The 17,033-nt window shown below is 39.4% G+C and overlaps 1 protein-coding gene across 5 annotated transcripts in view; it reads left to right on the top strand.

Annotated features, from left to right (window-relative positions):
- Nucleotides 1-17,033, top strand: part of SAMSN1 (SAM domain, SH3 domain and nuclear localization signals 1) — a 108,166-nt gene that overhangs the window by 52,836 nt on the left and 38,297 nt on the right. For all 5 annotated transcript variants that reach the window (XM_074813629.1, XM_074813622.1, XM_074813635.1 and 2 more), the window contains one exon: nucleotides 1,261-1,637. In XM_074813629.1, coding sequence (XP_074669730.1) covers nucleotides 1,261-1,637 — 377 coding nt within the window. The remainder of the gene's footprint in view (nucleotides 1-1,260; nucleotides 1,638-17,033) is intronic.

The raw sequence follows: 17,033 nt of genomic DNA, 5'->3' as shown, positions 1-17,033 counted from the left end.
GATGTTGTTTACCTTGACTTTAGTAAGGCCTTTGACACCATTTCCCACAGCATTCTTGTGGCAAAACTGGCTGCTCGCGGCTTGGATGGGCACACGCTTTGCTGGATAAAAAACTGGCTGGATGGCCAAAGAGTTGTGGTGAACGGAGTTAAATCCGGTTGGTGGCCGGTCATGAGTGGTGTCCCCCAGGGCTCGGTTTTGAGGCCACTCCTGTTTAACATCTTTATTGAGGGGATCGAGTGCACCCTCAGTAAGTTTGCAGATGACACCAAGTTGGGTGGGAGTGTTGATCTGCTCGAGGGTAGGGAGGCTCTGGAGAGAGATCTGGACAGGCTGGAGCGATGGGCCAAGGCCAACTGTATGAGCTTCAATAAGGCCAAATGCCAGGTGCTGCACTTCGGCCACAATAACCCCCAGCAGCGCTACAGGCTTGGGGAGGAGTGGCTGGAGAGCTGCCAGTCAGAGAGGGACCTGGGGGTGTTGCCGGCTGAACATAAGCCAGCAGTGTGCCCAGGTGGCCAAGAAGGCCAATGGTATCCTGGCTTGTATCAGAAATAGCGTGGCCAGCAGGGACAGGGAAGTGATCTTACCCCTGTACTTGGCACTGGTGAAGCTGCACCTCGATTACTGGGTTCAGTTTTGGGCCCCTCACTACAAAAAGGACATTGAATTACTCGAGTGTGTCCAAAGAAGGGCAACGAAGCTGGTGAAGGTCCTGGAGCACATGTTTTATGATGAGCGGCTGAGGGAACTGGGGTTGTTTAGTCTGGAGAAGAGGAGGCTGAGGGGAGACCTCATCGCCTTCTACAACCACCTGAAAGGAGGTTGCAGAGAGCTGGGGATGAGTCTCTTTAACCAAGTAACAAGCGATAGGACAAGAGGGAATGGCCTCAAGTTGCACCAGGGAAGGTTTAGACTAGATATTAGGAAGCATTTCTTTACAGAATAGGTTGTTAGGTGTTGGAATGGGCTGCCCAGGGAGGTGGTGGAGTCCCCATCCCTGGAGGTGTTTAAGAGTCGGGTCGACATAGCGCTGAGGGATATGGTGTAGTTGGGAACTGTCAGTGTTAGGTTAATGGCTGGACTGGATGATCTTCAAGGTCTTTTCCAACCTAGACGATTCTGTGATTATTTGGGTTTTTTATGGAGTCATTGTCTTTTTCATTATATAGAATGCAACAGACAGCATTTAAGAAAAAATGTGAGCTATTTTCTCTATGAATTGCACCATATTATAACAGAAGTATTTCATTTTTAAAGATACATTAGAAGATGCTTATGCCTCTGAAGAGGATGACGAAGCAGTAACTTCTTGCATGAAACTGACAAAACCTCAGGAAAAGAAGACCTGGAAAGACAACGTTAGAAGAAAAGAAGAGACTGAGATGAGAGCAGATTTTATTTCTGCATCTCTGGGCCGCTCATACACTTCCAGACTTAATAATTTAGGGACTATTTCAATCCATTCAGAAACCGAATTTCACTTATGGAGTGACTGGAAGCCATTTCCTGATAACCAGCTCTGTCCTTGTGACTTCTTGATTTCAAAAATAGGAGAATGGGAAAACTGTACTTGCTCCTCTCATCACCCACATCTTCCATATTCTCTAACTGATATGGATCTACAGTACTCCTGGGTAAGTGGAAGTGGTTTCTTTTGTGCTGATATGCATAAAAAGTGGAAAATTTTTGCTCTGATTCAGCATTAAAGAGATGTTGTCATCTTCCATGTGGTTATGAAATGCAATAAACCAAATTTAGATTTCAGGTAAATGGATTTGAATGCGTTGTTCAGGCTAACACCAGGGGTTCATATAGGTAGTTCATTTTTAACCATGCAGACATCAGCAGCATTGAGATGGAAGGCTTTAGGCTATTCTGTTTCTCATCAGACACACTGTTTTTTTCATCTGTACATTAAATACTTATCCATCCAGGCTTAGAAAACTTTCTGGAAGTCTGGAGTAAGTCGGTATGGGACAATGAAGCCCCTAGAGGTCACTGCAAAACTAGTAAAGAACACTAGAGTTATTTAGACAAATGTCAGAGGTTGAAGAGGTATCGGTGTTTCTGCCACCTTGGGTCACCTCAGCTGGTGGAGCCTATTTTTGCAATTACATTTTAGGGCCAGATACAAAGGAACAGAGTTTAATCTTGTTCTGAAATTATCCTTCTGGATAGCTATCTGGAAGAGGATTTATTTTAATTGATGGTTTTTTTTAAAGCCATCAATTGGCTATGTAAAACTAGAAAAACAAAGCCAAGAAAAACTTTAGTTGGTGAGATATACAAAATATGGACACTGCAATGAGGCTTTTCTCTGTCTCTTCACCAGGCACATCAGGTCTTCTGGCACTCCACATACTGGTAATCACATGGAGGATTACTGGTTGACTGAAATATATCAAGGAAGAAGTAAAGAGTAACCTCTTTTCCCTTTATGCCTATTCCCTCTACAGTGCTCCAGGGACAGGGCTGGTTCTCACCATGCAATAAGGCCAGCTCCCAGAAAAGTTCATCTAAACCACAGGAGGCAAGATACCTGCTGAAACTTGCCAGCTGAGTGTTCAAATGGAGACCTGAGCAACCATAACCTTAGATCAGAGTCTCCTACTTGAAACAGCATTTTTTCTAATGTGTGCTCATACATCATTAAAGAAAGGTACACATGCATAGATGTGGTGGTCAATATAGCAACCATATTTCTGAATACATGGAGGTAGTCATTCAGTTTCTTTTCAATGACACAGTAGCTGACATAACAGCAGGCTGTACCTGAAACATGGGATTTATCTAGCTGAATGTAGCCCAGAAGATTTTCCTGGGATTTGACATAGAAAACAGAAAGGCTAAAGCTTTGATTGATGGAACTGTAATCAGAAGAGAGAGAAAGCAAACTACCCCTAAAAAAAGCTGAGAAAGGTGCAGCAGTGAAACCCTGGACAGCCTCAGCACTATAGACTCCCAGGGAGAGCCCCTGGAGACAGACCTTCGGGGCAGAGCATTGGCAGAAATAGACTGGCAGCTGTGAACAAAGACTGTGCTGTCGGGTGAGTCCTCCTTCTGACAGTAAATAGGACTCTCTGTAGAAACCGAACTGTCTCAGGGATGATGCTGGGCTCTATCATAAGCCTGCTCCTAATAAAAGCAACTTTCTGCATCCCAAGCTAAGGCTGAAGTCCCAGGGCAAAATAGTAATAATAGATGTGTCGGTCAGATTTACGAGAGCGTAAGTGTCAATTCAAATAATTTTATTTCATTTTGTCACAAACAGGCTGTTAATGTTCTCTATCCTGGTGAGATTTGTCCTACCCATGTTACTATTAAGTGCCAGCAAGAGGTTTAGTGCTTTTTTTTTTTCTGCATTATTGTTTATTTTGCCATCTGCTTTCCTGACGGGCTCCCTGACTTTAATGTATCTCTGTGGGCTTAGTGTCTTTAGATTTAGATTACAGGCAATGGCAAGATATCTCATTCTTCGAATTTGCATTCTACCAACTGGCTCAGCTGAAGATTACAAAGACTGGATTTTCAGTTTTGCTTTTTAAGAATCAAACAAGCCGACACTGGTAGTTTTGCTATGAGGGAATCAGACATTGGGGATGATGCAGATGTTCATTCTGATGTTGATTTACTTACTAGAGTAAACCAAATATATTCCATAATATTATTTCTGATTCTATGAGTAAAGCATCATTTCATTTTCTTGGCTGATCTTGGCTTGGCTATACTGTCTTTGCTGCAGGATGATGTGGAGGAAATAGCCTGAGATAGCCTGAAATGCTAGTTTGTGTGTCCTGAATTAAGGCAAACAGACAAAACTGGTAGATGCAAGACTAAGATCCAAGACTCTGCTATTCCATCAGCAAACTGTGGCTGATCTGGTCTGGGAGACAGACAAATATCTAGGTTGGACACATTATCCAGACTCAGCTCAGCAAAACACACAAAACTGATTGAGCCTAGCCATAATTAAAGCTTGAATTGCAGATAGTAAATTAAGTAGTGCTCTCCCATAATCACAAGGAAAAAGACCTGGATCTCTTCATAATAGACTGTTTAGAGAGACAAAATATGAGTGATCTTAATTCCCTTCCTCCAGTTTCTTCCCCTGTCTCTTTTCATCCTCTTCCTTTCTTCCTCCTCAGCACTTTACACAGACTCTCTTACGGTGTTTCACATTGCCATTGTTTATTTCACCTAAAACGATAAAAAAGCTGACAGAGATCACCCAAGTTGGTCACCTTAACAAGAAGGGTGAGAACAGATTGCAAAAGTCACATCCATCTTCAGCTACAACAGGCTCACCAAACTCCTCCAGCTACTTACTCTTCCTTCAGCCTCCCCCAGCTAAGCACACAATAAACACCTTTGTTAGCTGACTGCCTCCGGCACAGGGACATTGGAGACAACTCAAATCTCAGCCATCCTGCCCGTCTTCATGTATTAAGAAAACATTTTAGAAGTCAGTATTTCTGTCCTTTAATTAAATACAGAACTTAGTGTGCTATGTTACCATTTTACAGCTACGGTGACACCGTTAGCAACTTTGTGCAAAGTTAACTTAGACACAGGTCATTTTTTTTCTGCATTGTTCAGCTGTTTACAACATAATTAGTGGTTGGTCAAAATTTTGCCAGGGGCAACACAGAGCATTGCTTTTTTTGGTGTGTCAGGATTGCCATGTGAAATTATTACCTAAGGAGATGTAATTTGTAAATAGTTCTTCCTTAGAAAGTGGAAGAATGTATTTAAGAAAATACTGACTACTTCAGCAAAAAAGAAAAAATATGCCTGGATAAAGAAATGACTATGCTGCACATTTTCATACTATCACAAAGAATATTGGGGAGAGAAATGAGTGATCCGGGCCAGTGTTTGTAATGTTATGAATCAGCTGAAAATCAGGCAGAGGATGGAAGAAAAGATTGTCCAGACACTACTTTAACAACCACTTGACCTTAATGTGAAAGGTTATTGATCTTTATACTTCTTTTTATTCCTCAAGGTTAACACTGTAGAAAACAGATCAGCTGCCTGTCTCAGGCTTTTTTTACCTCCTTTTTTTTTTTTTTTTTAAATGTTGTTACTAGAAGCTGTCCTGTTATTCATATGCTAAGATCTTCACTATGCTAACAAAGTAGTATACTTAGAAGTGCCATATTCTAATGACTTTTATACAAGTCATTTTAGCCTTCTGTTACTTTTTCTCAATCTGTGCAATTGCATAAGACTTTTGCAACCTCATGCAAGGCATTTAAAATCTAGAGTCAGAAGCTTGGAAAGTACAGGAGCTTGATGGGTTTGACTGGCCCTGAAACAGGCACATAGTGGGGTTACAACTGAGCGGTCCTCTTCACAAAAGGGTTCCCAGACTGTCTTGGGCAGCTTGAGAGAGAGAGAGAAAAGCTGATGAGTCCCTTTCTCCTCTCCCTCAATAGTTTAACATGCTACTTCACTGACTGACCCATCCACTCGCCCAGAAACTGTGCAGTATAGAAGCTGTGTTTGTAGGATGACGCAGTCATCCATTACAGGAAAAGGAGAGGACACTACATCTCCTGATGGACAAAAATCACCAGAGAGTTACTGGAAGTGGTTTTCTCTTCTTGCAGCATCTAGAAACATGGTTAGGTTTAACAGAAGAAAGATTTAGTCACTGATACCATAAGGATATTTATCTGTTGCAATGTGTGTTTGGTATTCAGTGAGAATGAAAAGACAAGGGTCATTTCTCAAGACTAGAGAAGACCTGGGATTTTGGTGAGGAGAAAGAAAAAAAATCTAAGGGTGCTGCAGAGCAAAATACCTTTTCTCTCCCATTTCTAGGTTAAGAAAAGAGTAGAAAGCTTCAAAGGATTGGTTTCTATCCAATATGAATGCATTACGTTGTGGTGGAATGAACAATAAGTTTGGGAAAACTGCAAGTGGCTTTATGTCAACACCTGTGTTCATTCTCTCCATATTTCTCTCAGAAATGTGTTATGGTCTTAGGGTTACATTAGCCCTGTTATTATGGCCATGGTTTTCTGCCATTTCAGTGACCTTGTGGCTTTTTGCTTTCCTCCTGGTCTGGCTTGCTTTCTTGCCAGACAAGCCATTACTCAGCATCTCCCTTTGACCCTTAGTAGACATGTCTGACTTAACATTCATCTGTTTATTGAAGAAACACTCTTCTTCTCAGCTCTATTTTTAGTAATTTTCTTGTCCTCACTTTTCCTGACATATTCTACTTAATAGGTTCTGTTTCCTGGTTGCCCCATAACAACCTTGCTTGCTTGCTATGATTGCTCTTACCCTGCTCCTGATCATCTTGGTTCTCAAAGAGATGCTGTATATTGCCTCGAGGTTTACACAGGTTATTGGATCTCTTGTGATACCAGTGACTGATCATTGTGCTCTAGGTTAGTGGAGTGAGGAGGAAGAGTATGGACAGCTAGTAATAAACAAACAGGACAGAGAGTGCTTGTCTCTAGCAAAATGTGCTTCAAACTGAACGCTATATTTGACCATTTGCACACCAGGAGAATGGCTACAGGAAGATTTCTACTTCATGTCAGCCAGCAGTTTCTTCTGCGCACTAGAACGCTGTGGGCTCTAATGGACTTTCTGGCTGCTCAATTTTCTTAAGCAATTTGACTGTTTTCTGCATTTTTTCTTTCTTCAGCTAATGTCTGTTGGGAGACACCTGCACATGCCTTAGAAGAGCTTTCTCAATTACATTTTGAATCCTCATTTGGCACAACTATAGCACTAAAAAGAATGTCTGGAAATCCCCAAATTGCTTTTCTGAGACACCAAGTTTCAATTGCTCCAGTCACTGTAGCTTCTTCAGTATCAGTAATAAGTGGTCCTTTTAAAAGCGTAGCTCTCACTTGTTCCTATTTCAGTGACAAGGTAGGAAGCCAGATCCTCACCAAGTACAAATCTTTTTTCTACTGGTGTTAGGAAGTCCTGCTAAGCTGTACCCAAGCTGAGGCCCAAAGTCTTTGCCCAGTGAAGAGATGAAGAGCAGCTGAAAGGGTGACAGTAAACAAAGCAGTCAAGACCATGAAGATGGATGTTCAGGTGTGGCTAAGACATGAAAACCGGAATTGTTTTCTAAGATATGAAACCGTCCCCAGCTGCTTCTCTTTCGTCTTATCATATCTTCATTTAAAAGCACCCCGACAGGTTTCCTGTTGCTTTTTATAACATTGTAGCTAATTTCACCTGTTACCCTGCTCTGGCCATCAGTTCACCAGCTCAGCCCTTCACCCTGTGTACTCAGCACACCTCTTGCAGGGTAAAAAGATAGCTAGAAACCCCTCTGTGCTCTCCAGGCTGCAGAGTCTTCAAAGATATATGAACTGATAGACAAAAAGGAACAGTGCTACAGCTAAAACTAACACATGGTTAAAGTCAAACGCACTCACTATTTCCCAGTTCAAACCCTGTCCCAGAACCTTGTGAAAGATCATTTTGAATTTTAAGCCTTGTGTGGGGGTGTGGATTGAGATATGTTTATGCATGTCTGTTGTATTCCAATGTTGGTGAAATTTGAATGGCTTTGATTTTAAAACTGGGGAAAAGTCAGGGTCCATGACTGAATTTTCAGTGTTTACTTTTCCCAGAAATACCAGGCAAAATATGGACTCAGCCAAAAAAGATACAAATCCTAGTGAACATAAGAGCACTCATTTTCCTGATGCTTCAGTGTCTGTAGAGTCATACTTTGTCTCCTGTCAGAGGGACCTTTATTTAGGAAACTTACATCAGGGAGTTGGTAAATATGCTACGGCTTGCTCTAGCTAAATACAAAACGTGGGAGAAAATCACCTCTTAGAGCACAAGGCTTCATCCCTCAAACGCTGTGCTTGGACGAGAGGAGGCTGGGAGGGTATCCAGCCTTGCTGTAGCTGCACCGTTGCACCATGCTGATAGCAAATATCTGCCACTACCATTCTGCATCCTACAGTGATTTTTGCTCCTTCCTACATAGTAATGTGAAAAACTTAGAAATCTAGTGTCTTCATCTGTGGTGACTTTGACCATGCAGTCTCAAAACAGGTTTTAAAAAATATGAAAAATCTGATGCCGTTGTTCTTCCCTATGGTAACTCTTGTCCTATTTCAGATTTGTAATACCTTACTGGAATTTTCATAGCTATGTAGTGAATTATGTCACATTTTCCAATAATCTTAGTGGCACATATACCTAACTCTACTAAAAAGTTTAACATTTCCAAACTTTCCCCTCCAAATGGTGCTGGACTATTCTGTAAAGTTGGGTTGCTAGTACTTCCTAGTGTATATAAGACAGAATGATAATTAAGGGAATTTATTTGCAGTGAAAGATATTTTAAAATACCATAACATCTTTAATATGGTTACAGATAACTTCAGAAGAACATTTCAATTCAACTCAGCAGATTTCATGGGTTTGTTTCTGACATAACTGTTAGGTACTGCAGTGCTACAGCTAGAGAGAGAAATAAAAGGTTATTTTGGATTACTGTCATGAATGTGGTATGAAGGGGAATATAATTGTTGAAAGTGCGTGGAAAATTGTGCATTTCATATACTTATTCTTTATAAATGGCATATGAATTCTTAATAGAAAAAAGGAATGCTACCTGCTTCATGAAACATGATTAAGAGTCAAAATATAATTAAACTAAGTGCAGTTGTTGATAAAAAACTGTCTGATGAAAGGATGACTTCCTGTTAGCATCCTTTAGAATTGCCATAATGATGCACTTTGTATACTGAAAGAAATAGATTGTATTGTCTGTCTGATGCTTTACATACCTACACTGTGACAATATTATCCTTCTGTGGATCTGCTGTCAGTCCAGTATTTTATAATTGACATTTTTCTTCTTGGTTTTTTATAGAAAAAAAAAAAAAGAGAAGCTATCATTTCTTCCCATACACCATACAAAGCAAAAAAAAAAAAGTATACATTACTCTGCTTGAACAGTGCTCCTGCCGAATGAATCAGCTAATACAGGCTGTGTTTTCATCCTGTGTTGTTCTAATGTATTAGCTCCTGATGCTGGCAAGAACATTTAGACCAATGAAGCCATCGGGTGCCTTGGGATCTGCCTATCCAAGACTGCAACTTTTTAAGTGCAATTTATCGCCTTATACTAAGTAATGCAGTTTTACTTCTGCATAGATTCACTTTTGAAACTTAAACTTTGGCCTGATCTTGTGCTTATTGAGTTGATGACAAGCTTCCCATTTGCAGTCAAAATGTTTAATCTTCACTGTGCTTGCATTAGCTCACTATACCTTTCCTGTGTGCTCATCTTTATTCAGGAGAACAAGCAAACTTAGCTTCAGATTTCTTCAGTGTCCCTGATGAAGTTGAAATTAAAGTGCTACCCAGATGACTAATTCAGTAAGGATATTGAGGCTAAGGCTTCTGTAAAGAAGCCACATCTTAAGGTGACTCAAGGATCCTTATACCAACCTTAAGTTACAAGAATACTTGGGTGGTAGATAGCAGTGCATACAATAATGCCTGATGTTCCTTGTCTTCTTCCCTAGCTAATTCAAATGACGTTTCTTTTAGGGAACATTAATTTTCTGGAAGTTCTGAGCTGGCTCAGGAGCTAATTATGTTTGTGAGTGTAGATTGAGATACTTATTCTCTTTGGTAAGTCATTTTTGTATGCTTTAAAGTGTTCCTGTAAAGCCTATTTGTCAAATAAGTCCTTCATAAATCAGAAGAAATTAGTTCTGTTTTCATCTCCCTCACATAGAAATGTAGGAAAAGTCACAGGATATCAGTGCTCAGCAAGCATAAATGGAAGAGTGAGGATTTTCAGTGCCAGAAGGGAATTAAGATTTCCAGGGCTGCAGCATTATTATAATGAATTTGTTTTAAAGTCCAGGAAAAGAAATACTTCTGTTGTGACATTCTCCAAAAACAGGGTATGTCGTGCATAATTTCAAACTTGGTTTTAGAAACTGAACATTTAATTTGGATCCTGGGTTTTCATCCAGCTTTGAAAAAATAATTGTGAGTAAAATGAATAGGGTCTGAAAAATAAGATTGGAAGTGAAACAGTGAACACACAGTGGACACACCTCTAATTCTGCTATTTAAATACTTCCAGGTATATGAACAGATCATTAGAAGACAAAGATCAGGGCTTTTCAGAAAGAACTGGACAGTGATTTGTATCTGAGTATTCACTTTTATTTTGAAAGGAATTCACCTATGGTAATGAAATTTCTGGACTGACTTTCTGTAGACATTTAATTGATTGAAGAAGTGCACCTTCCCTAATACATAAGCAAATCAAATTGAAAACTTGAATATAGCATAATTCTTGCTGGAAGTGCTTACACTCCAATCCATTTGAAGAAATCTGGCTGAATATTTTTCATGAAAGGACCAAACTGATTAGGTTAAATGACATGAAACTTCTTGTTCACTTCTACTTACAACTTAGGTTTGATAACATGCCACAAGAAATGACAACAAACAGTGTGTGGGAAGTAGGAAAATCAAGAGTTCAGAGAGTTTAAGATCATGAGACAGAAACTTTTGCAGATATTTTGAGGGTTTCTGTATTTAGTCCTGTATTGTGTAGGTGTTTTCATACCTAGATTTCCTTCCTCACAGATCATCCTTTCTTCCACATAACTCCCCTAAAAATTAATCAGCATGGAAATAGAACAGTACATGTGGCCTCAGTTACGACAGGTGACTAGTGTGTTAGCAGCCATGCTAGCTCACAAGACAGTTCTTGTTCCCAGATAAATACAAATGACAGCTCACATCCTACAGCAAGATGTGTACAGGTGGAAAAGAGAAAAATCAGTTAATTCTGGTGGCCATTTTAAGATAGGCAGGATATTATTCAGATTTTTTTAGTCTGAAAGCCTTGAAGTCAACTCCCAAACTTGCAGCTTGCAGCTATATTTGCTCAGATTTTCTGCACATCTAACCACAGGGTCACAAACTGAGGATTACATGCAGTAAATGATCAACTGCCAAGTAAATAAGTTTTAACACAATTTCTTAGCATTTCACTGAACTATGATGACAAAATAAATCCTTATATCAGTTCTTTGTAGCAGCAGAGCTTCCTTAACTCTGTGAATCATGATCCAATGATTAAGGATGTAGATAATGCAGATTCAATTCCCTGCACTTCTACAGACCTTTTGTGTGATATTAGACAAATCACTTGTCTGCCCCAGGCTTCATTTGCAAAATGGGGGTAGTATGTTATTTTACACATCAGATGGCTGTTGCACAAGCAAGAATACACATACCGACTTGTGCACCAGAAGGGCAGGAGTTCAAACAGTTTATTTGCAGGCTCTGACACCTTTATTCAGATTAATCCTTTGCACTAAATGAGACAGAAATTCAGTAAAGAAAATGTAGTAAATATTAAAGCTGCATAATTAAAACTGCATCATAAAATACACACGTAGGGGTGATATTCAGGTATCACAGATAGCATTAATTCTGCCTTCCCTTGGCTTTAAAAGTTTGTTTTCTTAATCTAATAAGTTTGTGTGTGTATGGTACATGAGGGTGCTATTTTTTAGGGTTTTAGGCATTATTTAGGTTTATAGGGGTGTTTGAACCCAAAGATGTTTCAAAGATTTTTATGAACTTTCACCTCCCAAACTAGAGGAGCGTAATATTAACATTTATCTTCACCAGTTTGTACATATATTAACAAAAATTACTTGTTGTAAACTAACAGGCCTATATCGAGTTTTCAGGGTTTTGCTACTTCTGACATGAGACTCCTCTCCAGTTTGCTGTCTGTAGCTCAATAGACCTTTTAACAGATCACAGAGCTGTTGGAGGGGAAAGTTTTGTTGCCTTTTCATCAACCTCTGTTTTCTGTGGCAGCAGCAAGACAAGGGAGACAGAAAACACACAAGATAATACGTGAGAAAGAAGTAAAAAGGATCACATAGGTGAGAGTAGGAAGTAAAGAAAGATTCTCTAGAGAAGTGGTATGCAAGCTGTGAGTCAAAGACTCATATACTTTGTGGGGAAGTGAGAGGGGAAGAGTTTGATAATACGATGAAAAAAGATCAAGATTGGTGGAGGGAATCCAGAAAAACAGTGAGGTGTTTGTGAAGAGGCAAAGCATCCATCTCTCTTTCCACAGAGCACAGTTTCAGAGAGAGCCTCCCCTTTCCATTCCCTTCTCTCCCCAAAGACAAGTTACTGACATGTATGTAATTACCTAATGCCTACTGAGTACCATGACTGTCCCTATGACTGCTTTTAGCCCACAGCCTAAGATAAAGCATATTATCTTAAATCCTTAATAAAATAAATTTTTGTGACTGTGCTTCACTTCATCTTGTTGATGGGCTAAGAGCAAGTTCCCACCCCATTAGTGAGGTTCAGCTGACCCGGAGCAACTTACTCAATTGTGACCATTCAGCCACAGCCTGAAGTGTACCATGAAGCCTTGAATGAGGCAAACGGGGTATCAACCATGACAGCACGAGGTGCAGAAATCACCCAGACAGTCCTCCTCAGTGAGGGACTTCATGCCGAAATCCAAAATCCGGCAGGAAAAGAGCCTCCTCTTCTTTATGGGGGTGTGGCGAATGGATCTAGGTACCCAGCTACACCTGCCAGACAGATGTACAGAGCAGGAGCCAGACCTCCCTGCAGCAAGGTTCAGGCCTGGAAGTGAGCATGATGGCAAATCAACTGCTCAAGTCTCATTCCCAGTATATGTAATTTGGCAGGTCTGGTGATGGAGCTATTCTAAACGACATCCTGCTTGCTTTTGAAGGTAGTGCCATTAATGTTTGCACCTGAATCAAGTGTTGCAACAGATAAACCCACAGGTCTGGTACAGAGTGTTTTAAGAAAAAAAAAGAATGTAAGATTGAAACATCCTCTATTCTTGATGATGAAGCTTTTTTGTGTTTCTTCTGGCTATCAATCAGGTATCACATCAGTTAGATGGGTAGAAAGTTAGTTTTAAAACCAATTACAATTGTCCCTCTCTCACTTCCAAATTATGATTTTCACCCACTTGAAACCATGCTCAAGGAGAAAGGAAGAATGACATTTTCCTCTAGAACCAAAATGAAATCAAAGCCTTGCAAGTGAATATGCAGTGTACCACACTTTATTCCTTTTCACGTTAGTATTTGCACAGCAGTCCTAATGCTGTGATGGCACAGTGACTTGACACTCTGACACCAGTAAAGAAATTCCGCAGGAGCTGTTTACTGGTAAAAGATGGTTCACAGTACAAAGAGTTTCCTGACAGCAGGCTACACATTAGAGTTAATCAGAATTTACTTCTGTTGATCTTGATTCTAATCAGACATAGGCAGGCAGACATCATGTACATACCTTGAAAAAAAATCCCCTGCTGCACTGCCAGAGCTTGTGCATTAAGCTGGTCTTCTAAATGCCGAATGAAACATGTCATGTTTTGTGTATGAGATTAAAACAGAGAGCCTAAATTTGTTTTTATATCAGTTCACTTTATCAAAAATCTCATATTTGAGCTTTCTGAATAATGTGCAAGGAAACTGTCACTCTTTATCTATAAACGTATTTCTGGGAGGCTGAGCTTCAGCTGTATAACTATAAAACAACAGTTATATAAACCTTCAAATTATGTGGGATAAAATGCCCTTGTAGCTGACTAGTAATCGCAGTGTTCACTAACAGAATCCATTGAGATGTTCTAGACATGAGCATTGTGATGTAGCTTTGAGCTACATTTTAACATTCACTCTGAGAAACTGTGCTGTTCACTTACATGCCTGAACCCACAGCAGCAGCATTCTGCCAGTTACTTTCTGTTATTCATCACAGACAGTAAAGTGTATTCTGCTTATGATAAATTGTACAGGAAAACCACTAGTGACGCACACATTTCTGTTGGAAATTATTACACAGATGCTGGATAAGCCTGTGGCTGTGTTTTACAAGACACCAACCTTGCTGACTTTGAGTTTCCCCAACAGGAATAACTAGAAGATATAGATACAACTCTGGCTCTTACTCTTCAAGGTAGTAAGAAAGGGATTTGTTCAATAGGTGAAAGCAAATCTCCTTGAGAATCCTCCTGTCACAATAATATAGATTTTTATTAGTGTTAGTGCTAACCTGACATAGTGTAGGTATGACTGATCTGTTCATCTACTGCTAATGCAAGAGAATGTGTTGGGATCAAAGTTTGAGGTAAGTTCTTGGTACTTCATTTTCCCTTTAGGCCAGATGGTGTTGGGAGCATGCCAAGGACACAGTCTGAAGGCCTGGCAATAAGATACTTTTTCTTACTCACAGAACAGCAACCGCTTTTTGTACCACACACCTTTAAATTCAGTAGCTCTGGCAGTGATGCGCTGTAGCCTGTCCCTGCCACATTTCTTGTGACTCCATTGACCTTAGTGACAAAGGATTAGCATGAGAGAAGGAAGAATCACAAAAATATTTTTTCAGGAAGAGAAGGAAGCCCAATAGTATGAGAGAGGCTGAATTCATAATTCCTGAGACTTGGCATGATGAGGGTATTCCTGCTACTCTGTGCCCTGACAGTTGCTTAAAGAAGCTTATACTCCACTCTGTTGTTTTTCCCTCATGTTGTTTCAGTGGATGTATGGTATTAAAAATCCCCCCAAAATAAATTATTCAGCAAAGACGAAGTTTTTGAAGCTAACTTCAAATGTTAGTTACTAGCTTTGCTGAATAACCAGTTTCTGCAGGCTTCATAAGAATTATACTTTGTATGGGATAGAAGTCTTCTTGATATAGTGTCAACCCTCTGCCAAACCAAGGGTGTAAGCTTAAAATATTATTTAATCCCATCTTGTCTCTTGAAGACTCACAGTTTCTGTAGCTTCTTCATTTTTTATTCCTGATGAAAAGCACATAGGAGACTATTCAATCGGAAATTACACACCCTGTTGCATGAAGCCCCTAAGCATTTTGGACCAATTTTCAGTACTAAATTATGGATGCTTGCAGTGATGAATTTGCAGTGACTGTGGGAGTTTCAAAGATGGAACCTTAAGTATCCAGCTCCATTCCCCAGCATCCCAATGGAAAATCACAGTCTCAATCTTTGGAGTTAAAATTAAAAGCGAGTGTTTAGTTTAAACAGTTATAAAGACAGCCCAGCCTGCAATATCTGGCTTCTTTCATGGGTTGTTGGCAGGGGAGGGAGGGCTTAGCTTCACTTTTTCACACTTGTTCTTTTTAGTTTCCATAGAGTCTTTGCTGGGGTAGTTTATGGAGAGAGCTCTGCCGAGGAGTGGCAGTGACTGTAACAGGAGAGGGAAGTATCCAGCTATGTTCTGGCCCATAATTAATACATATGAGGAAATTTTTTTCTGCTCATGAACATTCCTTGAGGAAATAAAGATTAAATTTGTTAAGTAAATTATTCACTGCAAATTATTCACTCAGTTCCACTTGCTATTTTGAGATTTCTGCAATATCTAAGGGAGTTAGATCATACAGGGAGAGGCATGGCCATAAAAGCAGAGGCTGAAGGCATGATCCCTTTCTTGTACAAAATACAACCTTATTTTATTTAAAATAAACAGACTAACACACTCTGGGATTGCTTAGCATTAAGGAAAGCAATGTACAGGCCCAAGGTATCTCAGACTCTGGTTAAACTTGGACCAGATTTGTCTGACAGACAATGAAAAATGAGTTGCTAATAAAAAAAAAGTCTCACTTCATTTGCTTTTTGACAGGTGACCAGTATGCTAAACCCTTCAATCTACTTTGCACTCTACTTTTTAGTTTTATCAGCGTAATCAAGTATTGAAAGGATAAGTTTACACTTGCAGTTTAGACTGGAACTGATCTCTCCTTTCAGGGCAAGGTAACTGGATGGAGCCACTGATGTCACTGTTGCAGCGCTTGATATCGTGTGGGAGGGAGGCACATAAAACACTTGAATATCCAGGACCATTCATCATGGTCCATTCATTTAAACTGAATAATGATAATAATAAGCTATAAGGTATGTTGCCTTTTATAAATATAATGACAGTGGGAATCATTCTCATGGGGTCATCTTAATTATTTTTAAGCAGATAGCCTTTTTCCCCATAGGACTTCCCAGAGAGAAGAGTGACATTGCCTGGGTAGTTCAGGATGAAGCCCCATAAAATTCATCTGAAAAACTTCTATTGATTTCACTGGGGTTTGGATCAGGTTCAAAGACCAGCAAGGAAATGGAGTAATTTACCTGCAGTCATGTCCAACAGAAAACGAAGTATGATAATTCTTCTTTTAATTTTACATAGATAATCATTCCCCTTTGAAAAATTAGTCTCAAATACAGAGTATACAAGCACCAAGCTTATTATTAATTTTTAATTCAAAAAAGCTGCTTTTGAAATTTATCAGTTAACTAAATTAAATGAACTTAATGTTATATATGTTTGATTTTCTTCACTTTGTTACTTTTAAAACTACTGTGGGTCAACTTTCCAAGGGCAAGAACATAATCAGGTCAGCTTTCAAGCTGCTATAATTTTTCTGATATGTGGATGAGGAAAGGAAATAGATATGGGTGAGTACTATATCTCTTGAAATGACCTCTTTCTTCCTGTTTAACAATAAATATTCTATAGAAAGGAAGCTCATATATTACTCTTCAGATGAGTTCCCATTTTATTAATCATGAAGATTTTAACAGTGGCCTGAGACAGGAAATCACAGTCTAATGATCAGCAGAGTCTGATTTAATCCTCATGTTTGAATCAGATTAGAAAGAAAAACAATATACTACAATGTACATCTATGTAGATAAATAATCAGGTTTAATTACTATTATACATACAGCTTTTATAAAAACATACGGCCCTCCTGAATTGCTAAAGCTGAGTAAATATCAATGGTAAAACCTCCTTGTAGTTAGAAACTTAAATGGACTTTTCAGGTGTTGTTATCAGATATATGAAAGAAACATATCTCTCAGAGTTCATTATTATTATTTAATTATTGGTTATTAATAATAACAACGATTATGAACTCTGATGGATATGATATTATTAATAATAACAATA

The sequence above is a fragment of the Strix aluco genome, chromosome 2 (genome assembly GCF_031877795.1).
Source record: "Strix aluco isolate bStrAlu1 chromosome 2, bStrAlu1.hap1, whole genome shotgun sequence".
NCBI classification, from domain to species: Eukaryota; Metazoa; Chordata; class Aves; order Strigiformes; family Strigidae; genus Strix; species Strix aluco.
Note: the sequence above shows the minus strand (reverse complement) of the source record. Positions and strands in the feature narration are given on the sequence as shown.